The sequence below is a fragment of the Pezoporus occidentalis genome, unplaced genomic scaffold, assembly GCF_034315485.1.
Source record: "Pezoporus occidentalis ecotype Australia unplaced genomic scaffold, CSIRO_AGI_Poc_V1 ctg142, whole genome shotgun sequence".
NCBI classification, from domain to species: Eukaryota; Metazoa; Chordata; class Aves; order Psittaciformes; family Psittacidae; genus Pezoporus; species Pezoporus occidentalis.
Window position 1 is genome coordinate 208,923 of NW_026913230.1, and position 24,459 is coordinate 233,381.

At 52.8% G+C, this 24,459-nt stretch overlaps 1 protein-coding gene across 3 annotated transcripts in view; it reads right to left on the reverse strand.

Annotated features, from left to right (window-relative positions):
• The window catches only part of FLT4 (fms related receptor tyrosine kinase 4), a 56,308-nt gene that overhangs the window by 26,762 nt on the left and 5,087 nt on the right, over positions 1-24,459 (reverse strand). For all 3 annotated transcript variants that reach the window (XM_062609887.1, XM_062609886.1, XM_062609888.1), the window contains exons 2-3: positions 8,760-8,856; positions 2,593-2,867 (exon numbers count right to left, since the gene is read on the reverse strand). In XM_062609887.1, coding sequence (XP_062465871.1) covers positions 2,593-2,867; positions 8,760-8,856 — 372 coding nt within the window. The remainder of the gene's footprint in view (positions 1-2,592; positions 2,868-8,759; positions 8,857-24,459) is intronic.

Consider the following 24,459-nt stretch of genomic DNA (forward strand, 5'->3'; position numbering starts at 1 on the left):
ACCCCAATTCTGATTCTTTCCACATACGCTGGAAAGAGCTGGTGAGACCAAGATACACAACACATTTCTATCCCAGTCCATGGCCAGTAGGAAAGGTGCAAGTTGTCTTCCAGTGCCTCATGCCAGCTGCTGCCTAAGCTGGTCAAAACACATTGGGCCCAAGCCAACCCAGCCCAGTGCTTCCACTGTTAAGTGCATAAGGGAATTCCTTTAGGTTTCGATCTATCTGATCTAAAACTGTTGCTTCAGTAATATGCTGCAAAGACCTACTGAAGTGCTTTCTCCTACAGCCTAGGTGAAACAAGCCAGGCACAGGAAACGTGTTGGTCAGCTCTTATGAAAATATGGATTGCCCAGAGAATTCTCATCTTTATTTCCTGGGGTTTTGTGCTGCCACAGGATTGCTGACTTCTGAAATCACAGATTTGTTTCCAAGTGTCAATATGTTCCTCTTTCCTCTCCTGAGCCCTGGGAAGAGGGAGGAGGTGCACAACTGTCAGAGGTGAGAGAATATGAGGTCTCCTTGAAGCTCAGATGGCAGCCAAGAACTAACTGAGTTACTGGGCTGGTCTTGCTGCCAATGAGCTTGTGATTCATGCACTAACTCCCCTCTCTGACCACATCACATATTTTCTATTAGGCTGTCTTAATGGGTCGGATGGGAATAATTTAGCATCTTCTTCATTAATATATGCTAAGCTTTATGAGATGGGGGCTGTACACATCTTATTCTACCCTGAAGAGGCATTCTGTATGTTTAGAGCGCTATCTGTAGCTGTAATAAAATACACACCTAACCGGACACATGGGAAATGAGACATATGTGTGGAGAATTCATTTGAGAACTGAGCTGCAGGTAAAATGCAGAAGAACCCATTTTTCCAGCCAAGCACAGATATTCTGGTTCCTGGCAATTCCACCAAGCTCTTAACATGAGAAATGAGGTTGATGGATAAACCTGTGGTCTGACCATGCTGTCTCCAAACATCCCCAACACTTACATCAGCCCTTCCAAGTTCTCGAGGGACAGTTTCACATTGCAGCCCAGTTCAGCAGGAACAGGCAGGGCTTTATCTGGATGTTCTGCAATGGCTGTGGTTACTGTATGCCTGGGTTTTCCTGACATGTCCCTTCTCCTGCCTGGAAGCTTGTCCTGTCTGGAAAGGCAGATTCTGAGGTTTCCTGGATGCTTGATAGCCCTAACAGGGCAGAGCCTGATTGTAATGAGTGCAGCCATGTGCACAGCAACACTGCGAGGTGTTGGCTGGATCTGTTGCACACAGGCTGTCCACAGGCACTGAGAGTCCCATGGGCCCCAACAGTGTGGGATTTATTGCCCCTAAGCTACACTGCACGTGCATACTGGCTGCTCTCTCGTAAACAGGAGAGCCATTACTGAGCTGCACATGAGGCTGGGAGTGAGAAGTTGGACAAGGGGGCAAAGTGGCATTTGCTGGATCACAAAGAAAATCAGGCTCCTGCAAAAGCACTCCCTGCATGTAAGCTTGTTGGGTTGTACTTATTTTAAGCGTGTGTTAAGAAGCCTTCTGCCTCCATCCTAATACCCTAGAGTGCCTGAGCACCCCTGTCCAGCTCACAGACATCTCCCCACAACATGTCTGGGATCCAGGGAAGTTCTGTCCTGTTTTAGGATGGGCAGCAGAGCCCACAGAAGTGGATGCAATTGCCCAAACAGATCTCCATTCCTCTCCAGCAGCTGCCCAACTTTTCTCATTTGCCCTTGCATTTTTCTCTGCATAGCTGCAGAGGCAAATCTGGCTTTGCCCTGGGACTTCTCAAAAATGCATCTTGTATGTCATGACCTGCCTGGCTCATGACAACTGCACCAACTAATAAATGGGGGTGGAAAGAGAAATAGCTCAGCCAACTGTTTCCAGGGGACAGCCCTCATTTATCTTGCTGGAGCATGCTGCGAGCCGCAGGGGAGACAGCAGAGGGGGAGACCTTGGGTCATTGAGAAGCTGAGTATTGGCCCCTCAGCCACTTGCTGAGCTGAGGTTCCAGCTCCAAGCCTGGTGGATAGCCCTTCTCCTCCAAAACACCTCTCATAATGCTGCCTGTGCAAGCAGCCCCTCTACTGGGTGGAGAGGAGCATCCAAATCTGCCACTGTGGAGTGGCTCCAGGGCCATAGAGCTTGGGGACAGGAGAAGGCTGCACATGGCATGTTTGTACCACTGCTCCTCTGCCTCTGTCTCAGCTTCATGGAACATTATCATCCCTAGCCGCCAGCACCTCAGAGAGCCCCAGCTGCCCAGAAGCTAACGCTGGTGCTTTTTTTAGCGGTGAAGCATCCCTGAGGCCTGGCTTTCACTCCTTAAATTCCTGCATTCCAGCCTGGCTGGAGCGATGCCCCCCGGCCGGGATGTAATTGAATCCCAGGCACTGCTGCCACGGACGGATATTGACTCCCTCAAAGTGCAGGGAACCACCACCCCCTGTCCCCATCCCTGAGCCTGCAGCAACCACCCTCTGTCCTGGGAGTCTGGGGTGCACTTTGGGCTTTTCCTGCTATGATGCTGCTGCACAGACTGCCCCTCAGCTGAAGGTGCACATGGACGGGTGGCCCTTACCTCTCACAAACACGTAGGTGCTGACCGCTGTGGTGCCCTCGATTTTGGCATCAATGTACTTGTAGTAGCAGCGGTAGTAACCCGTGTCGTTCGCCTGGGTCTCCGTCAGCACCAGGACTTTGCAGTATGGCTTCGTGCCGGTGCCCTCGCAGTCTTGTTCTCGGATTGCCCGGCTGCTGCTGGGGGCTGCTGAGGCCACCAACTCGGTCTCCTTCTCCTTCCCAGCAGGGTCCACGTTGCCTCCAGGCCACGACCACTCCAAGGGGTGCTGGCCTCTAAACGTGGGCAAAGAGGAGAGTTAGCTTTGGGCCGAGCAGGGCGAATGCAGTGAGGGTTTAACTGCCCTGTGACTCCACACACATCTCTTGGGCTGAGACATGGCCATCCCCCAAGGAGAGGAACAGACACAAGCAGGTTCACTAGTCTGCTTGCTGAGGAAGCAGAGGCTCATCCCTTCCCCAGGCCACCTCTCTGGCCATGCTAAGCTGTAAGATATCAACCCACTCACAAGCAGGACTCCTGCTCCCATGAGTTTGTCCTGCTGGTATTGATGCCAGAACAAGAAGCCACATAGAGCCCTGAGGGAAAGGCTCCATTTATTCTCTATTCCCTCTCATTATTAAAAGGGTCCAGAGCTATTAAGAAAACACATGGATGTGATGAGTTCCCTTGGCTCAGCGTAGCTGCTGGCTGGAGCTCATGCTGTGATGAATGGAGTGGGAAGGAGAATGAGGGAAGGAGAGCAGACTGGAAAGAAAATGGGAAGGAGAAAAGCAGGAGGGAGTCGGGGATAAAAGACCTCAAGGTAAAAACAAGGGAGGCTCAGATGACTGCTTCCTTCCCTGCTGCTTTGGAAGGGGGATCTCTTGCTCTGCACAGCACCCTGCTACCCCTTCCCAATTTCTTTCCAGTCTGCTGAGACACTGCACTGTGGACACCTCTCCATAACCACAGACCCTGTTCACCAGCAGCCCAAAGACAAACAGAGAAGTCCAGGAACTGCAAGAAACCCCCAGGCAGAGCGTGCACGTGTCTATTTATATATAACTGAGGATCTCCCAAGCGGGAAGCTTGCATATGCACATGTACGCACACACGTGCCACCATAGCTTGCTGTAGCTGCACTTTACTACAAACAAAACAAGCTTTTATTCCATGCTGGAAGTTTCCTTCTGTGAAATCAGAGCCCCTTTCAGAGGAAGGCCGAGTCTCCACTTGAAAGTTTGCCAGTAAATCTGAAAGTCACTTAAGAATGTGCAAAAGAAGGGGGGAAAAAAGAAGACCTCGAAAGAGACAGCTGGGGGATGAGAATGGCCCTTTGTCAGCACCGCTTCCTCTACCAGGGGAAACTGGGTTCATCTACTATGCAAGCTGGGAATAGGCACATGCAGTATCTCTGCTAGGGCAGCTCTGTGGGCAGATGCTTCTGAGCACAGCCAGATCATGGCCATCACCAATAGCTGGATGCAGACAGCAAGAAGGAAGTGAGATGAGGTCCTATTGGAGGGCAAATGGCTCATATGCAAGAGGACAGGATTCCTGTCCAAGCACAGGGAAAGACTTGCCCCTTTGTGTTTGTCTTCAGCAGCTGATTTATCTTCCTGCAGACCTTGCTGTCCTGCTCGCTGTGGCTGAGTTTGGAGATGCTGTGCTGCACTCTCCCCACATCACCAGGCATAAAGGCTCCGGAGGCAGTGACATGCCCCTGGGGACAGCCGTGCAGCCCCTTTGACCCAGCTCAGACTTCTGCCTTCACCAAAAATGCCGTCAGTGCCTGAGGCAGGACTGGAAGCACAGCTCTGGTGGCTTGTGGCCATGGATCGCAGGCAGGCTTTTCCAAAGTAGCCTTTTCACAAGCACTTCAATCAAAATAAAGCACTTGAATTTTGAGTTTCCCCATCCTATGCATGCACAGGGAAAATACAAATAAACCTGATCAACCAGTGGCCTCTGCCATGCCCATTGCTGCTGTGCCCATGGCTCCGGTGCACCAAGCACAGACCATGGGGCTGGCCCCTCTCTCAACCCAGACCCGAGCGCTTCACACCCCAACTGCACAAAGGAGCCCCAAAGCCCTTTGCGGTTGCTCAGGCATTTTTGGCTCTCCACGAGGAGCAGGGTAATTGTACAAGTCTCCAGCGTTTCCGCTTTCTGTTTGTTTACCCTCTGGGATTTTCACACATTATCAGATCCACTTGTTTTATTAACCATCAAGGCTTGCACTAACTGAGTGACACATATTTGTCTAAACACGGATGGGCCAGTACAAACAGACTTGCAGACCAGCCTGCGGGCAGCTCAAAACCAAGGCATTCCTTGATCATGTGCTGCTCAACCAGAGCCAGTGGGGACACAGAAGGTGTAGGCGTTAGTGTGAGTCCAAGTTAACCTCAATGGTGTGCTTAAGAGGACCAGAAGGAGACAGGGAGGATGACAGGCCAGACTCACTTGGGTTTGTTTCCAAATCTACCCTCTGCATTTGAGGGAAGGTCCAGGCAGCAGTTTTGGATGGTTTCCTCCCTCCTGTCACGTTCAGAGATTTATTCCCAAGTTGTTTTCCTTCAGCTCCGATAATGTGCTGCTGGGTGATGGAGCCTGCTGAAGCCAGCTGGAAACAGATGCATTGTGGGCTTCTCCACAGCTGTTTTCCTAAATATTTTCAGGACAGATGCTCTTCAAGGGAGATGTTGCAATTGGCACCACTTTCCTTCAATCCTCTTTGAAGCTCACAAGCGTGCTGTGATGGGCAAGGCTTGGTTTTGTGGCTTACCTGGGATAAGACAGATCCCCCCTCAGCACCGCAGAGGATGTTCACAGCAGCAGTCACACACATGTAGGAAAAAGCAGCAGGTGGTGTGTGCCCCCGGACGCTGCTCCGGAGCAGTCACAGTGGGGCATTGCCTTATCCTCAGGCTGTTTCAGCCCCGCCACAACGCCCGTTTCCTCCATAGGAGCCAAGAGGGCTCTGGGGTCAAAGACTTCCTCTCTGCCAGAGTCAGGTTTGTGCATCTGTGAACCAGCTCTATTAATAAGCCACTGGGCAGCAAAGGACAACCTTGCCCTTCTTTCTGTAAATACCATGTCTCCCTCCCCACCTGGATGTCCAGAACCTGCAGGATGGGATGAGGTGGGATGAGGATGGCACAGCCAGGACCAAGTTGATCCCTCTGGAGGTTCCTGCTGTCGTGCAGCTGGATCCTGTGGGCTCTGCTCCAATATTCATGAGCTGTAACAGCACAAGCTCTCTGCTTTTCCCCAGCACAGGCTGCCGAGGGCATGAATGCAGAGATTCACAATATTCTTTCCTCCCTTCTCAGGATGGGAGCTAATAAAAGATGCACTGTCCATGTGGGCATCAGCCCCTTTGCCCTGCTCTGACACATGCTTAGATCAAAACATCACCGGGGCTCCCAGCCAGCCCTGGCATGATCTGTATTTTGGGGAATGCTCCTGCACCCGTCCCCTGCTCTGTGTGGGCCTCTCAAGAGTGCACTGTGTTGGGTGCCAAGGGAACATGCCTGTGTGTGATGCCATCTGCAAAAGCACAGCCCCAGCATCTGGTGGCTCCTTGTGGCGTGCTGTGCCTTTGTGTCTCTGCTAAGCATGCCCAGCTCCAGAAGCATTGCTTATCCCATGGCCTGGCATGGACTCTGGTCACTGATGATGCTAGGTGGGCTGCAGAGCTGTGGGTGTGTGAGATCCAGGCTGCTGCAAGGGATCCTGAGAGTGCAGTTGGCTGCGGGACTCTCACGCTCAGTGGGTAAAGCTTGAAAGGTCTCCAGGGAGTCTCACACGGTGGGTTTTGAGCTCGGCTTTCTGCTGCAGCACTGCTTCAAGCAGGCTCATACTCCTGGCTCCAGGGCAGCTTGAAGAGCAGCCAGAGGACATTGCTCTCAAGGGAAGACCAGGGTCAAACTGAAGGCACCTCCAGCATGATGCTCAGCAGGAAATCCCTGGATCCTGGATTTGATTTCATATTTGTTTCTGCCCTACCCTGCCCCACCACCCTCTCCTTTGCCTGTTCTCTTGGTGGTCTGCATGTTTTTGCCTTCAGCTCCCATTAACACAAGTCAGGTCCTCCCAGGGTGGGCCATGGTCAAGACAAGAGGTTGGAGAAGCAGCTGGGTGTAATCAGAGATCCAGGGACCAGGAAAGATTTACTTTTCATTCAAGCGAAATAATAGTGTCCTGCAGTCAAAGTCCTCTCCTCAAGGCATTAGACAAACATGGGCTTGAGAGCTCAGAAGGAGAAGGGGAACCTCTGAGCCATACAGGAGATGCTGAGACCTGCAGATGGTGTGAAGGACACTGCACAGCCTGCAAGGAGGACGGCTGGTACAGCAGGATGCAGGAGTGAGGGGCAGCCAGGGGCCAACATGAGCAGAGAGTGCATGGGTTTTAGTACTATTTGCAGGTGGTCCTGCAGCTCTCTGGCTGGCCTGTTTAGTCCTGCACTGCACTTGGAGCCAGGAGTAGGGCTCTTCCTTATCTCAGCTGTGTCCATGCCAGTGTGCTGTGAGCCTGAAGGATGAACCTTGTCACTGCAGCAGGAAACAAGGAGTTTGTTCCCACTTGACTCTGTAGCTTGCACGATGCAGGCCATGGACAGTCTGCACTGGAAATAAGATTTTGTTTTCCACTTCATGTGATTCTCCTTCATATTAATTGATACCTAAAAAGTGCACAAGGTAAGGGCAGCCTTGTCCACAGTCCAGGAGGGTTACCTGCAAAGAAAGGCTTTCCACTTTTCATGGTGTTAAACAGATATGCTCTTGCTTGAGTGCAGAAGATACTGTCTTTAACCACAACTCAACTTCAGGATGTCCTTTAGCTTTGGCTCAATCTGTGAGCAATACGGCCTTGAAAACACTTTCTGTGTCCCTCCCTGGCCCACTGCTGAGAAAGGGTCTGGTCTGATTATAAGCTCATTCAGAATAATTTCACTGAATCTCCCCTATTCCAAGGTTTTAACAGAGAGTGTCAGTTCCAGTGTCAACCGTGGATGCTGCCACAGTAGAGCACTGGAGCCCCCAGACTCTTTCCTTTATGCCCCCGCAGCAGCTACATGGCTGACCACAGTTCTCCAGCTCATGCACTTCCTACAACCCAGCACACACCATGACTCCTCAGGTCACCATACAAACAAACCCACAACCACTTATCTTCCCAGACCGAGTGAGATCCATTCAGTATGACCATCAACAGCCTTTCCTCTGTCCCTCTCCCCTGGCTATGAACTGATTCACAAAGTAAAAGCAATGCCATCTGTTCCAGGAAAAGTTAAATATGTTTGTGACAAGACATGAACACAATGCCAGCCAAGTGCTTGCAGTAATTGCTCCATGGTTATATATAACACTGAGGAACACCCATTTGAGGCCCACGCTGAATTTATATCCCCACTGGCCCCTAGCACTCAGATCCTGGGCATGGATCTGCTTTCAACTGCTGAAGGGAAACTCCAGGTTTGACAGGAAAACTGATCTTGATCAGTTCTCCAGGATAGGGGGCAGTGCTGAAAACACGCACAGCCAAGTGTCCCAGCATGGGATAAATCAGTTCAGGCGCATCACCTTCTCAGAGCCACATCTCCAGAACAACCGGAGATGCTCCAGCTCTTCTCACAGTTATTCACCTGGCCTCACTGGGACTTCTCTTCACCCCCATGTGTACGAGGCAGAGCATGAAATCCCAGCTTCCTAGAAAAGCTGGAAGCCTCTCACAGCCACCACTGAGTACATTCTTGCCTTCTCCCATGGACGTTTCTCAATGTGCCTGCAAATAACCTGCCAGATTTAAAAACCAGAACTGCGGCCCCTGAAGACCTGAGAATAAGCAACATCAGAAAGACAAGGGGAGTCAGGAAGGCCAGTTTCCCCAAAGAGCTTACAAGGGAGCTACCAGATCATACAAATGTTTCTGTGTCTTCCTTCTGCCTGCAAGACTACAGCAGAGGTTACCACCATCTCCCCTGAGACATCTTCAGCTTCTTCAATTAATTAATTAGATGAATTCACACTTGGTGAACGTGGAGGGTTTCCAGTCAGCTGTGCTGATTTGCAGGTGTACTGCAGTCAGGGTGTCCCTGGTGGGCTCTCCTTGCCTGGTCCTCCAGCACTCACCAGGTAGGAGCAGTCCAGGCAGGGCCACGCTTGCTTGTGCCTTACCTGCAGGTGATGGTCAGCGTATCCTTGGCGTTGATGATGTGCTCCTCCTCAGTGATGCTAAGAGTAGGGGGGGTCATAGAATAGCTGCTCACCAGATCTGTGGAGAGAAAGGAGAGAGGGGATGATGCAGACATCTTTTAGTCCTGACCCACCACTGTAAGCAGCAGCTAGCCTGGCATCATGGGCCTCTTGAAGGAAGCAGCTCATAGGAGTCTGCTCCTAAAAGACAGTTTAATGCTGGCTCATTGAGCCGCAAGTGGTTCATTTGCAGCCTCTCTGGCTCCAGTGAGCAGCTCTTCAACAACAGCCCCAGAGCCAGACAGTTCTTGGGCTCAGACAGGCAGACTAGCACAGATGAGGGACAGAAAAAGAATGGCAGACCAGAAATCAGGGAATTCAGGTGTGGCCATTCCTCACCAGGTGACTGAGATTGAGCTCATTTGGAATAGGCCTCTGAAATGTTCTTATCTGTTAACTGGAGGCAGTCTGGAAGGAGATTTTTCTATACACATGTAGTTTTCTGTAATTAGAGGGCTAAATCAGGGTGCCCAGATACCACAAATGCAAAACTCTTGCATTTGTACAGAGGTGCTCTCAGAAGCTGGCAGTGATTTACTGAATGCCCTTCTGCTGCTGGGCACTCTGAGATACAGGACCAAGCCTCTGGGGATTACAGCAGCCCCCTTCCCTCCACCAAAGCTGGATAGGCATTCCAGGGGTGAAGTTATCCAGGCTCAAGGACAGGCAGTTAAACATTATCACACTGTTCTTCCAGCTTTGTCTGGGAGAGTCCTACTTCTCCAATGCTTGCATCTCCGGCATGCCAGACATGCACCCTAAGCGAGCTCCTCATGGACAAAACATCTCGAAGTACCGGTTACCCTCAGAGACATACCCCTTGTTTTTCATTAGCAGTGTTACCGACTGTCATTACTGTGTGATCGTTATCTTAAAACTCCAGCTCCTGGAGATGTGAGATAATTCAAAAGAGAAATCTCAGTGACTGCAAAAACAAGCAAGCAAACTAACCCGAAATAGAAAAAAAACATCAACGTTGTGAAATGTGAAGCTGTGACTCAGGTGGATGTTAATGCTAAGGAAGAAAAGAACGCAAAAATACGTTGGTAACTCGATTCTCTATAGAAACACCAGGTTTTTGCGACCACGTTGTGTGCGTCTCTGTCTCCTTCCCCCGTAACACTCAAACCCATGTATCAGGGATGTGACGGGGAGATGCGACAGATCGCCAGCGGCAGGAACGCTGTGTGACACCTCTCCTCCAAAACCATGGCCTGAGGACCGCAGCCCTTGGAATCCCTATGGCAGAGCCACACCGTGAATGTGTCTCCATGGTGAAACCAGGAGACGCCAATGGCCACCAGCCCCTCTGACACGCGGTCTCTGAGATGCCCATGGCGAAGCCGAGGTGCCGGGGTCCAGCGCCATCAGGAGAGGCTGCAGAGTGGGACCCTGCGGCGGAGCAGGGACGTGCGGAGCGGCACCGCCAGCCCAGGGCCGCCGGCCTTGTTCTCCCCGATTGTTCTCCACTTCCTTCCCGCCTGCGCGCGGCTCCGAGGAGGTGTCCCCATGGCTGCCCCCATGGCAACGGCGGGGTGACAGCCATCCCCCCCGCCACCTCCTGCCTCCTCTTCCATCACCCATGTGAGGCGGCATCAGCCCCAGCCCACCTCAGCCTGGGTGTGGGTCCTGCTCCCCACAGCCTGTCCTGCAGACACCCCTCTCCCAGTGACAACAGCAGCCGTCGGTCACCATTCAGCACACGCTGGCTGGCGTCACCATGGCCTCTGGAACCGGCGTTCAGCCCCCGTGGAGGACCTAACCCTGCCTCATGCCTCCAACCTCCCCTTCTCCAAGGGAGGGGACGTCAAATGTCACACACAAAAATGTGCCCCGGGGCTGTGCAAATAAATGACCACATTTTTGGTAAAATCCCTTCAAAATGTAACGAGGTTTATTAAAAAAAGGGGGGGGAAAGGAATCTGACCGCTAAGCTGCATTTCCTATTAATGCTGGACATGCTTATCCCAGTGCAAACACTGCTCTCCAGATGGCCACAGCCTGCCAATCCATCTCCCCAGCAAGCAGCAATGCCTGCACCTCCATGGTGCTCAGCCCAAAATGCAAAGGATATGGCATGCCATGGGGCTGGCTGGGACAACAGACCCTCTCATCCCATCAGTGCTCTGGGGGCAGCAAGAAGAAAGCTAATCCCAAAACCCTGGTACAGCAATATCTGGGGCTGGCTGTGATTGGAACCAAGTTGAGTCTTAAAACCAAGAGTTTTTCACCCCTTGCCTGAACCACTAAATAAGCTGTCCAAGGTGACAGGAGCCTATTGGGTGATGCTGTGCGCTGCATCTGCCCCACCGCTGGGCTCAGAGGGAGCAGGATGGCTGCAGAAATAACCCCCTGCCCCCCTTCACGTGCTGCACGGTGACCTGTTAGCAAACAACGCCAGGGGGTGGAGGGGAAGAAAGGAAAAGTACGATCTGTGCAGGTTGAGGCTGTGGGATTCCTGCAGATGCATCCTGTCCGTGGCCCTCCGCGAGTACAACAGGAAAAGGAGCCACTGCTCCCTCCGAAAGCACCGCGGCGCAGGGATGGGATGGCTCTTGTGGCTGTCCAGCCTCCTCACCAGCCCCGGACTGCCGGGAGCTTCAGGGACTCCCCGCATCAGGCACGGGATCGTGCTGGGGACCCACTGCTCACCCTGACGTCCCACACTCATCTCAGGATGCTGATGTCCACAGGCACCTACGGCATCTAAAACAGGCAAAGGGATGCAAAGAGCCATTCCCAGCCTGCAGAAGCATCTTCAAGGCCGTCAGCTTTATCCCCCTCAAAAGTTCTTCATCCCTCTCTGTGCTTGCCAGATGGATCCACCCCATTGCTCCCCCTGTCCTTCCCATCCCCAGGGGACCGTGTGTCCTGCTATGGCTCTCTCACTCTCCCCAGCACTGAACTTGGTGCTGAGTTTGGCCGTTAAATCTCTGCTAACTGACATACAGATGGTTTGTGTCTCCAGCAAATCCCAGGGTGCGAGGGAGATGTCTCCAGAGCATGGAGCGCCTCCTCTCCTCCGAGTCCCTCCTTCCCCACCTCCAACCTTGGTGATGCTCAATCTCCTCTGCACTCCGAGCCGATCCCGCTCTCTCATACACACCAAATCATGCCCTTGCACAGGGAGAGCATTAGTGTAATTAAAAAGGCATGCAGCAGCCCCAGCGAGCTTTGTTTTTAAAAGATGGTTTCCAAGCAAGTTGGCAGCGGGATATTAAAATAAACAGAGGGGGATTGATGGGATGCGGCGAGAGGAAGCAGGATCCCACAGCCACTCACACCTTGTCTACTTTCAGAGGAGTGCGTTTCCCAGCGCTTTTCCTAGCCTTGATCTCTCGGCGCTCGGCTCTGCAAGGGGCCAGGTTGCACCCAGGTCCTTCTCTTTATATCTGCTGGTTCCATTTCCTCCATCCCCCTCTGCCTCTTTCTGCACCCTGAAATCACTGCAGCTCCAAGCACGGCTGTAGGGCTGGGGTCCTACATCCCAGGGCTCTCCCTGCCTGCTGGGGAAGCCACGCTCACCCTAGAAAGCGCTCTCCACCCTGGGGCATCTTGCAGAGACCCAGCAGCCTGCAGGCTCCAGCCTTGTGCCTGACCTCACCTCTCCACGCTCATGGGGCTGTTTTCCCTTGTAATGGCTGCAGATGGTTAAATCACTGCAAAGCATTTATGTCGGAGGCAGCACGGCTGCGGTGAGCAGCGGGTTTGGAAACCCATGCGAAGGCTGGGCATGGGTGAAGGTGCAGGCATAGCATGGCACAACACGGCTCCCACTCTCCGTCTGCTTCCACCCGCAGGAAGCCCTGCACCGGATCCTCACTCCGAGCCCCCGCACACCACCTCAGCCCCTCTCCGCTTCCCCTTCCCTCCCTCTCTGCTGAGTCGGCCCCGCTGACTGATTAACGGGCGCCTTTCCGGACAGGGTTTTGTTCACACTCTGTCCTTCTCGCTGACTTCCTTCCCCGGCGCTGGGCTGGATCGCTCTGGCCGTGGCCGCCGCGTGTCCCCAGCTAACCGGCACGGCTCACGCTCCTGCCACCACAGGTACTGCTGAGGCTGGCGTTCCCGCTTGTCTCCCTGCACCTCGCATGCACAGCCCAACCCAGCCCGGCTGCCCCAGTGCTGTACTGGGGCAAAAGAAAGGCTGGAAGGGACAAAAAGGTGTCTTTTCCTATAACAAAGCTTTCCTGACTCTGCTTCCCCATCCCCACTTTGTGGCATCCAGGCAAAATTCCCAGTCAATGAGCATCCTGACAAAGCAAGGCAGGAACTTGAGATTCCAGGACACTTTGTACAAAAGGGATTTCTGGCAGGTTTCTGGTAGGTAATTGCATCCCCAGACTGAGGATCCAGGATGGAGCCCCTGAATTTACCCACATCCCCAGTGTGCAATGCAAAGCCCATGGATGAGTCTCTTCTGACTCATAGGATTCAGGCAGCTCCTTTGACCCGTCCCTGGCCAGAGCTCAACAGCACTCCGAATGCCCTGGGATTGCTCAGGGCCCAGCACTACCTTATAGCCCAATGTGACCCATCTTCCAAAGCATCTCCTGTTCCACTTGGGTTTTACCCCCAGCCCAAACCTTTGGCTGCAGGATGCAACGCCAGTGGTGGGGTCCTTCCCTTGCAAGTAGGGCAAGGCATGCACTTAGACCTGCAATCACACACCATAGCTACTACATGAGCACAGACTGCTCCTGGAGAGCCAGCAATAAAATTCTGGTACCTCACTGTCAATTGATGAAATGGGGACTGAATGACCCTTTCTGATGCAGAACAGCAGCAATAGCTGGTACTGGGGGACAGGGAGGAGAAACTTTGCTCTGCCCTTTCTGCAGACCTCTCCTCCAGCTTTGCAGGTTTGTCCAGTCCTTGGGATTATCCAAATTAGCAGCATTTGTTGGTAAAACTGCACGTGCATCATTGCCCTGCAGGAACTAACCCCAGCCAGCTTCCCTGCCTGCTCCAGCTCCCTCTTCCCCACCTGCCCTGTGCTGGTGTAACCGAGTGCCCTGGTGCTGGAGGACCTGCAGCTGCCCACAGACACATGGAAGTCCACATGCTGGAGGCAGAGCCGGGCCAACTTCCCACCTACAGGGCTGTGAAGTTCCCTCATGGAGTGACTCCTTCTCATGCACAGGGCAAGCATCCAGCTGTGGGCTGGAGTGGCAAAGCGTGAGTGTCACGTCATACGAGGAGCAGGCAGCTGGCAGGGCAGCAGGGGGAATTTGGACGTAGGGCTGTCAGCTCCTCCTCTTCCTCCTCCCGGTGCTTGCCAGCACGGAGGAAGGCTTGTTTTGCAGAGAGGTGAGATATCACACGAGGCTGAGAAATGAATGGCAGGCTCCAGCAAATGTGGGGGTGAAATACCAGGTGTTTTCTCTCCAGCCTCACAGCGGGCAGGGTGAGTTCCAAACCATGGTGGGAATTCACTCCAATGGAGCAGGTTCTGGCCAGGAGACACCCATGCTCATGGTGAGGCTGGGGGAAAAACAGAGAGGTGGCGTGCTAAAGGGCTCTGTGGGCAAGATGGAAACCGGCTGAGGTGTAACCAATGAGTAAATCAAACCCTATAATGGTAGAAAACTGGAAATCCTCCCAAAATGATGTATTCGCACAAGGGCAAAGGAAGCAGGTCCCTTCTGTTATAGCATTCATGAAAGATGCCCTTTTTCTGCAACTCAGGGTTGACCATCACCTCAAACCTGTCCCAGAAAGGGTTAAACACAGGGGCTGTGCTCCTCTGTGCAGCATCAGACCCTCTGCACCCTGTGTTGTGCTACTGCAGCATCACTGATCACTGTCCCAGCTGCACAACTGACCCCAGGCACAAAGAGCTCATTCAGACCCAGAGCAACACCTTTCCCCCTCTCAGGGTGGGTGATGCTAATGGTGAGGCAACACTCCTCTTGTCCAGAGATTTTAATCTACGGACCTCCAAGCCCTCAATCGCACCAAATCAAAAGCGTGGTGGATCTGTGTCCTCCCCGTTTGGTGAGGATATTCCCAAATCAGGTGCTCCTTTGCTTCAACCAGAACAAGCTGTCATTATTCAAGGGCTACAAGGCACTAATAATTACAAGAATTCAACCAACTCTCGCAAACACAGAGGTGATCATCATTATTGGGTGCCTGATCCCTCCTGTCCAGCACCAAAGGCATAACAAGACATTAATTTGCCCCAGGACACCTCTGGGTAAGTTGGTGTATGGAGGCAGGAGCTCTAGGACTTTCCAGGCTGGCAGTCTCATCAGCAGACAGAAAGCAGAATACACTTTCAAGGGAGCTGGGCTGTCCTGAGGAGCAAAGTTACCCTTGCATCCTTCCGTCCTGGTCCCTTGGCGCCTCTAGGCAGGGATTTAAAGGAGGGTATGTCACAAATGAGCTGCCCTGAGGCAGCAAGCACAGCTATACGTGATGCCCGACCATGCTGCCACCTGCTTTAGGGACTCTGGTCTGCATGGGCACAGCCACCATGGTGCCGTCATCCCAAAGCATCCTAAAAGGGGTCAAGGAGCGCTGTCTGGGAGTGTTTATCTGTCTGCCTTTCTCCCCCCGCAGGAAGCACTATCTCACCATCGCCCTGCCTCACTCCAGCCTGGTTTCCTGCTCCATCCTGCCAGGTTTACCCTGCTTTTTCCTCCTCCCCTCCCCCTGCCCCATGCTGTCAGCCCGTGTTTGCATTTCTGTCTCCTGCCGTCTTTCCTCTCCCTGACACCCCCCCGTGCTCACTCCCTACTCCATCCTCCCCAAGAGGCTACGTCCTGAGCCAAAGTTAGCCTCTGTCAGGTAGCCACATGTCCGGCCTGGGGCAGCGGGTCAGCCGGGGCCACCCTGCAGACCTCTTCCAGGATCTCTGCTGTCAGCAGCCTCCCCGGGCCCCAGGGGAGCCGGCTGTTTGCTGGTCTGCTCGGGTGAGGGATGCTCCCGCACATCAGAGAGCTCGTTTCCCCTCGGCCCACCCTTTCTGCTGCTGGCCAGACACCGCTTTGTTTGGTCCCCCATTCCCTGAATCGCTCCGGGTTTGTTGGCTGCCTGCTCCTGCCCGGAGAATCCTTTTCCTGCCTTTGAGATAGAGGATGCTCGAGCCATCTGTGCGTTTTATTTCCTTGTAGAAACTAACAAGCCAAGGATTGCTTCCTCTCCCTGACATTTCGGAGGGCAGCTCCGGCTCAGCGGGATGCGCGGGGAGGGGAGCGGGAGCCCAGTGCCTTCGGGCAGGAACAGGACCTATTCTGTCCACAGGATTCGCTCCTCAAGGGGCAGAAATCCTCAGACCTGCCAAAACGCCACTGCCAGGGGCCCAAGATGAGCCGCCCTGCTCAGCATACACAGCCACCCCTCTTCCAGTGGCCCCTATTAACCGCACGGCTAAACCTCACAAAACTCAATTAAAATTATCCTCCCACATCTCCAGCGCTGTCCGGTTGCTTCTCCTCTTGTTTTAATTTACTTCTTTGAAAAGCTCACCCTGCTCACATCCTCTGCCCCCGCAGGACGTGATTAACGTGGCGTAGAAAGAGCAGAGGGATCGGATGGCTTTAGGGACCTGGCAACAGAAATTAACACCCTTCATTATGTCTCTAACCTGGAGGGAGGCAATGGATGGTCCACAGCCTGTGTGAAATGAGTGCTGGGCCATATCTGTTACCTGGAAGACAGCCACTGCCAGCAAAACGGATGGCCAGGATGGGCTGGGAACTCTACCCCGTGTCTTACACCCAGGTGTAACTCCAGGGGAGTATTTTGGCTGAAATAACTCTGGCAGCAGTGGTACAAACCCATGGGACACTGAAGAGACATCTTTGGCCACTGAGAAGAAAGGATAAGCCTATACAGTGACAAAGGTTGGGTGACATGGTTCAGTGTGAGGTGTCCCTGCCCATGGCAGGGGGGGTGGAACTGGATGATCTTAAGGTCCTTTCCAACCCTAACTATTCTATGATTCTATAAAGGGAAAACAACTAAAGAAAATTACCATCAACTGCTTCTCAGCTGTACCTGATGAAGTTACAAGGCAGGTGACAAAGCACCTTCTCATGCAACTCAGCTAAACTGTGGATTTTGCCACTGTGGGAGGCCCACAGAGAGATTCCCAAAGAGAGGAATATGCTCTCAGAGGACAAGTCACCACCAGCTCCTACACACACCGATCCAGGTGAGACATCCAGGTCTATGAGCCTCTAAACTGCCCACTACCAAAGCAGAGTGGGTGCATAGGGCAGGATTCCCCTGCACATGCTAGGGCATCATCCCTTTTCCTGGAGCCCCATCTGCTCATGCAGGGCCAGGACCAGCTCTAGTACTTGGGCAGAAGAAGGTAAAAGCCTGGGAAGCAGTGGAGAGGAGACCCTCACTTTGGACATCAGTAACTACATCTCCATCATGAGAGCCAAGGCTCAGGTGAAATTCCTGTCAAAGCAAGCCACAGATGTGCATTGGGGGAAGATGGAGCTCAAGCTAAGCGAAGCTTCAGCATCCAACTCTCACTGGGAGATGAAGCAGCAGCAGCTGACTGGGAAGTCAGACAGAGCCTGAGGGTGGGCACTGAGCACAGAGAGAAAAGGGCAGCAGCACTTGGAAAGAAAAAAGCAAGTCTCAGAGTTGTTTTTACCTTGATGTGTGTGGGCTTAATGGCTGGCCTTTGAAGTTTAGCTCTTTCCAAGACTGCTGGCTTATGGACAGGCTGAGCAGAACACTGAGGAAACCCCTGTACCCCACTCAGGGCAGTTGTCCCCATCATGAGCAGACCTGCAGACCCTGCCTGCCTCCTGCTGCAGCCAGCCTGGGCTTTTACAGGGGCCTGCAAGCCACACAGCTGGATTGGGAGGCACCATGCCAAGCGGAAAAGACTTGTTCCTCCATCTTCGTGTCCCTGGAGTTTGCATCCAGATGTTTGCTACTTTGCTGTGAATTGAAATCAACTCAGAGCCCTCAAACCAAACAGCTGCCCTGGAGCTGGCAGTGCCTGTTCTCTGCAGCACAACCCATCCTCAAGTTGATCCCCTGCTGCTGAGTGCCAGGGAAGCTGATGAACAGGGTAAGTGGGGAACAACAGTTTTGCAATTAGATGATTATCTTGGCCTTGGAAAACCTGGATTCAATCCCCCATCTGCTCCAGGCTTCCTGCAAGCTCCTCATGCAGCTTCTTTGTACCTCCATCCCCGCCCGAGCCACAGAGGGTAGGGCAGCTGGAACTGGGCTGCTTTGGCTTGGAAAAAAGAAGATACTCAAGCAAGAAAGGAGGAATCCTGATTTCTTCTAATGAAAGATAAGAAGGAACAAAGAAAATGCCTGATATTATCTCTGAGCCAATGCAACATGAAAAAGCTACATTAGATGTGGATGGATCCAGAAAGTAGGATGTAAAGGCAAAGCGCAGGAAGAATTTAAACTTCCTGATTATCAAAGCGGGGTTTTCAAGCATCGAGTATAATCTAAAAATAATAATAACAATAAAAAAGCAAAGGGAAGAGTGGTCACGGGCACGAGCACGGGGAGCAGGAGAGCACGGACCCCCCCTTCCCCGGCACAGCTTCCGCATTGCACACCCGCACGTGCGCATCTGCACGACCCCTTCTGCTGCCTCCGTCGGGGTGGGCATGAGGAGAGGCAGGAAGATCACAGGCACACGCTCTTCAAAGCACAGTTAGTCATCAGAGGTAGCGGCAGAGGAAGGAAGCCTCAGGTACGAGGTCAGACGTGCTCAAGCGGAGAGGGCTGCTGGGGGAGCTCTGAGCGCTCGCTGCAGATCTGAGAGCCCTCCTGGCACCCACGCAGGCAGGACAGGAGGTGCAATTCCCTGGGGTAAATGCACCTACAGCAACACAGGGGATAAGAAATTTCAGGGCTCCTGGAAAACACTGCACAGCTCGGCTCCGTGCCACGCTTGAAAGCAGCCGGAGCCGGCCAAACCCAGAGCCTCCCATAATGTGTTAATACAAATCTTACTGGGCTCTTTACAGGGTCCTCAAGAGGAGAAGACTCCAGAGAGCACAGCAAAGCTCTCCCCCCACATAGGGCTTTGCTGGTTGCTCCTCACCCCCAGGTCAGTGATCCTATCTGCTTCCTAATGGGCAGAAAGATTTGAAGATGAAGAGACTTGGGGCACTGGGAGGAAAGCCAGCCCCACAGGGCTGTCCAGGGCAGTGATGGCAAGTTCAATGCACACACTCTCCGTTTCTCTTGGCACAGAGCTGTGACCACAAGCCAGGACCCGCTGCAGCAGGAGATGATAATGATCATCTCCGAGAGCCAAAGTGTATCAGGGCATTCGCGTCACTTGAGATTAGCTGGCTGTTTAACATCTGCACAGATTTCTCTCTCCACCTCCACATAACACCCCTCACGCAGCTATGAAACTCATTTAATTCCCTTCCAAGAAAGGCTGAGTTGGAAATGTCACACTATCACAGCACAGTTCCTACGATGAAACACCCAGCCTAAATGGCAGCGTTGGACTCTGGAGCCATTTGGAGGCCAGTTTAGCTAAAACACATTATGCTGCCATTTAAAAACAGTTTCCAAGAGGGTTACCAAGTTCCATAAACACCCCGTTACTCTTGTTAATGCTCAGAGCCTGACTGTTGTTTTCCCGTTCAAAGGTGCTTCCCTTGCCACGCAGCTCAGTGGGGAGAGCACGCAAGCGGACGCAATGGGAAGGAAGCGTTTACACATGCTAATGACTTCCACCAAAGGAGCACAAGCACTAACAGGGAAATTGTGCTAAAGAGACAACACGCCACTTCCTTGGCTGTCCCTGTGTGGTCACCACAAGGTACTCTGTGCTCAGAGCCGTGGGGTGAGGCTGGGGATGGCCTTCCTTGGGAAAGCCAAGGCGTGAACGAAGGGAAGACACTGGCTTGGACCGCAAAGGCAGGAGAAGCTGTTTGGCAGCGAGGCTGTTTTGGCACCACACTGGACCAAGGGGCTGAGGACACACATGGGCCCTTTCCTATTCCCAGCAACGTGGGTCTGGGTGCCAGAGCCTTTCCAGGTGCTGTTCAGGCCATTTTGGCAGCGCATCTCTCCTCACGCCAGCACAGGTTTCCTAAGTTCACATGGGGCCCTGTTTATTTTACTTCTTTTTTTACATCTACTATTGTACTAAGAAGTGTTTTTCTTCTGGCAAAGGTTACTGTGGGGCCAGTGCTGCGCGGAGTCTCCTGCCTTCCATCACCACTATAGCCTCAGAGCGGGAGCTCAGCCTGGCCAATGCTGCTTATCTTCAATGAATGCAGGCTTGTATTTCCACTGCCATATAAAAAATAGACCCCAGCTCTCCCCCTCCTCCCCAGAGCATTCTTTGAAATGCCACCCAGGCCTTGTTATTGCTGGGAGGCTGGAGAGCCAGGGATTAAGTGCCTCAGGATGCATTAGGCTTTATTTGTCTAAGCAGCCAAGGGTGAGGAGCAGCCATAAATATTGTGAAATACCAAGCATTGTGGAGGGGCAATGTTGGGCAATGCAGGCACCACGGCAGCAGCATCCCACCTTGGGCTGGGTGCAGTTCTGGTGTGACTGATGTCATTGGAAAAGTTCTTGCCTCCCTACAATACCCATCCTCATGCGTGCAAACTGCGGACAGCAAGCTACCACCCGTGCCTTCTGGTTGACTGCATTAGTCCTTGTGGCATGTGAGCAAGCAAATGTGGTGGATGCCGTCACCCAACAGGACATACATAGTGTCTGAGCCTGTTTGCTCAGAACAGGGTGGTATGGGGTGCCCTGTGGCTCCCTTTCACCTGCTAACTGGGATGTCATGGCACAGAGGGGAGATGAAGATCCCATCCCAGCACCAGCACTCAGAGACAGCAGCCCAGGACCTGCCAAGTCTGATAGCCTGGCAACAGCCAACAAACCAAATGAGGAGTCATCAGGCCCAGATGCACGCTACATCAGTTGGATTGCTTTACAAAGGCATCACTAGGTAGCCCCATTTGCAGGCAAGGTAGTTGCTTTCCCTATGCTTCATCCCAGCGCAAGGACCACACACTGCCTGTCCAGCAGCACTGGGATTTTCTTAGCGTGAATGCATCTCCCCTGGGAGCATCCCCCATTGCAGCCATCCACCATGCTTTTGGGACACACCATTAAACTTCTGCCCTTTGCTTCCCAAGGGCCCAGCACTGCAGCGTGGTGAAGGGATGATGGCCACTTAGACCAGATTACACCTCACTGGGGACCCTGCGCAGGCTAGGATAACCCAACACCTAAGCGATGGATTTCTGTGGGTGCTGGATGCTGTCACCTCTCCTGGATGCAGTTTTGCTGCTGCCATCGCTCTGAGCTAGCATTTCCAAATCTGAGTATAAACCACAATTCGTGCCCAGCCTTCTTGCCTTAGTAAATATCAAGATTCACTGTCATCCATGGAAACTGCTGACTTGACCCTCACTTCTGTCAGTATTTATTCTTTTAGGTCACCGTATCTAACATCCACCTCAGCAGAGGCCAGTATTTCAGAAATGGGGAAAAGAAGTCACAATGGAGAGCCAAGCCCAGAGCTGAACCTCACTGTCAGCACAGGTGAGTGTGTCTGTGCAGACACATACACGCTTCTCCCAGCAAACAGAGAACCTTCTGCATGCAGGGAAACAGATGGAGGGTTTTCCAGGCTCTGCTACACAGCTTTCTGTAGTTTCTTTTAGGGGAGAACACATGAAACCAGTAAACCTTTAACAAACTTCCCTGCTGCATGAGGAGCCCAAGTGCCCCGAATCTCAGGAAGCTGATGGAGGACCCTGGGCCTCACGAATGTGCAGACAGACCATCACAGACCTGCGGAGCACTTGGCTCCATAGGATCTGCTGGCCCCCACGAAGCCCTGCCAGTGGCTGAAATGTGAACCCACCAGAGGATGGGTGCTTCAGAGGGGCAGGGGACAGTGACCCAGGCGGGAGCCTGGCTGCCATGGGCACTGCCAGCACTGGCTGCTCGGCAAAGCCATCGTGAGCTTGCAAATTCCTTATTAGCTTCCCATGTGAGACAATCACCCAGGGGCCAGATGCTGAAGCCCTTTCTTTTCTCTTTATTCAGTCCAGTCTCCACTGCAGTCATCGAAGCATTGGCCTAAATACAAGTGAAGGACTTCAGGATTTGGCCCAGTAATAAAAACTTCCTTCCTTTGTCTACTGCTCACTCCACATGATCCTGCTACCTCCCAGCCTCCTCCTGGCCACGTCTCCAGAGGCTGGGGCTGTTGGTTGTTTTGGTTGATGCTGCTCTTTCGTTTTACCCTCCACCAGTCCATGCCTGTCCCCTCGTGGAGCTGTAAGCTGCGGTGGAGAGAGCCAGGGCAGTCAGTGAGGAAGAGGATGGATCATGGGGTGAAATGCAACCTGGTAGAGGCACAGCACTGGTCCTGGGGACACGCAGATGTGTGGACACCATACAGGCTGGGAGCAGTCTCAGCCTTCACCTCCCCAAAGAAATTCCTTCAGCACCTCTTTAAGGATGGGATGGGGTGCCTCTAAAAGAGCTTTTCTGCCTCACACTGACTGTAGAGCAAGTGCCTTAGGCTGTACACTGAAGTTTTATGTGATGGGACTGCGTGAGATGACTCCTGCCCAGGAAGGTATATCAGGAAGTTAACTCATCTCACTGCAATGGCAACTATGCATCATGCTAGGAAGTGATGCCATAAGAAATAAATATAATTTCAAACAACTGGCAGTATGAATCTTGCTGCTTTCTCCTCCCTAGAATAGCCAGGAGGATGCAAAGCCCTGTTATCTCTTGTGGGTACCTACCTCATCCCCAGCACATCTGAAACGTGCACTGGGGTTCAGGGCAGGAGGCAGGAGTCCCTGCTTCCTTCCCATGTCTACCAGCCTTGCACACACCTGTGGCAACGACAGAGCAATAAATAACCACAAATGGACTGATACAGCAATTCCCTCCACATGGATCTCCTCTGCTGCTTGATGATGGAAAGCAAACAAAAGGAATTTGAACTTGGCTGAAATGAGAAGCATTTAGTCCTGGGGCACCAGCATAGTCTGAGGACCTAAACCTCAATCCTGCAACTCAGGGATGCTCAGGTAGGTGACCTGGTCATATAATGGATTGCTCAGAGAGTGCAGAAACTGCTCCTGTGAATTCCTACTGAGATTTGAGGTCTTGGAGGAAGATGCTCAGCTAAAACTGAAACGGCCAGACACAGACCTTGGAGCATCCAGCTCCCAGGGAACACAACGCTCTCTGAGCAGCAGAGGGCTGGTGACCTCAGGGTTCCAGGCTGTAGCCTCACAGGTCTGTGTGAGCCCTGTGCCACCATGCCCTGCATCCCAAGTGATGCCAACCTGTGCATTGCATGGGCTGAGACTCCAAGGTCCAGTCCAGCAGCAAGAGCTGCCTTGCTCAGGGCTTGCTCTTTAAAAAATACAGTCTTGCTGTACATTCTGCCCTTTTTAAATACATTAATTGCCATGGAAACAATGCTCTTGGTATGGGAGCAGCCTGGTGGCCTCTACAGATGCAAGATAAAAATCAATGGATACATTGAAATACAGGCTGTATTTCAGGACCTTTTGTGGTTTTTGAGGCTGGTCACCATGGGCACATAGTAGAGAGTGGCTTAGACGCTAACAAGATGCCAGCTTCTGTGGAGAGAAAGCTGGGGACAATAAAACATGCAGTAACATCTTCTTTGCAGTGTTTATCTGCTCGGTCAGAGCACTCTTGTATGGGAGCCAGTCCCGGTACTGTAGTACTCCTGGCGCTGGTCATCGTTCCCAGCTCCCGCTGAAGCAACCCAGCCTTGGCTGCCCTTCACATCCTCATTGTCAGTGAACGGAAAGAAAGCCTCACCTGGTCTCAGACATCATCAGGGTGGCTTTGCTCCATGCCTTCCCTCTTCCCATCCATGGCCCTTTCACCAGCTCAGATGCCTTACCAAAAAAGAAGTGCCAATGTGATATATATTCACCATCACTTCTTGGCCTTGAGAGTCTTTTAAATAGCCCTCAGGGGGTCAGTACACAAACCATCACAGAGGGAAGGGCTGTGAGTGCCCTTCCCTCCCTACCCACAGACACCCCCAAAATCCCGGAGCAAAGGGCAGCCCCAGCTACCCGCCTTCTCCCCTCCAGTGAGGAGGAACGCTGCGCTGTTCCCTGCCGTGCCGCCCATCATAAAGGGGTCCCTGAGCTGTTATCAGGCAGTGACAGTTTCCGCCATCAGATTCCTCCTGTCCGTCAGGAAAGCTAAATAAGGAACGTCGTTCAGGCGGCTGCAGGAAGAGGGGAAACGCAGGGACATCCGGCCCAGCTGCCAATTTTTCCTTTCCCATGAACCACCACTGACCTCCGCCAAGGGAGAACCTGGACACCCAGCCTGGCATCGGCACCGCTCCTCTTCGATTAACCCTTCCCAAGGGGATGCCCTGGCTCCTGGAGCCTGCCCGGGCGGGTGGCCTCACCATGCTGTGCGGTGTGGCCGTGGTAGGATGCTGGATGGGTGCTGGGATGGGATGCTGCACGCGTGCTGCATCACCAGCGCTCACACCGCAGATCAAGGTGGGTGGACTCGGCACGCTGGCTAGCATTTTCCAACTGGAGCTATGGCCAGGAGAAGGCTTAACCCCTCCAATGTCTGCACACAGGTGGGTGGTTGCGTC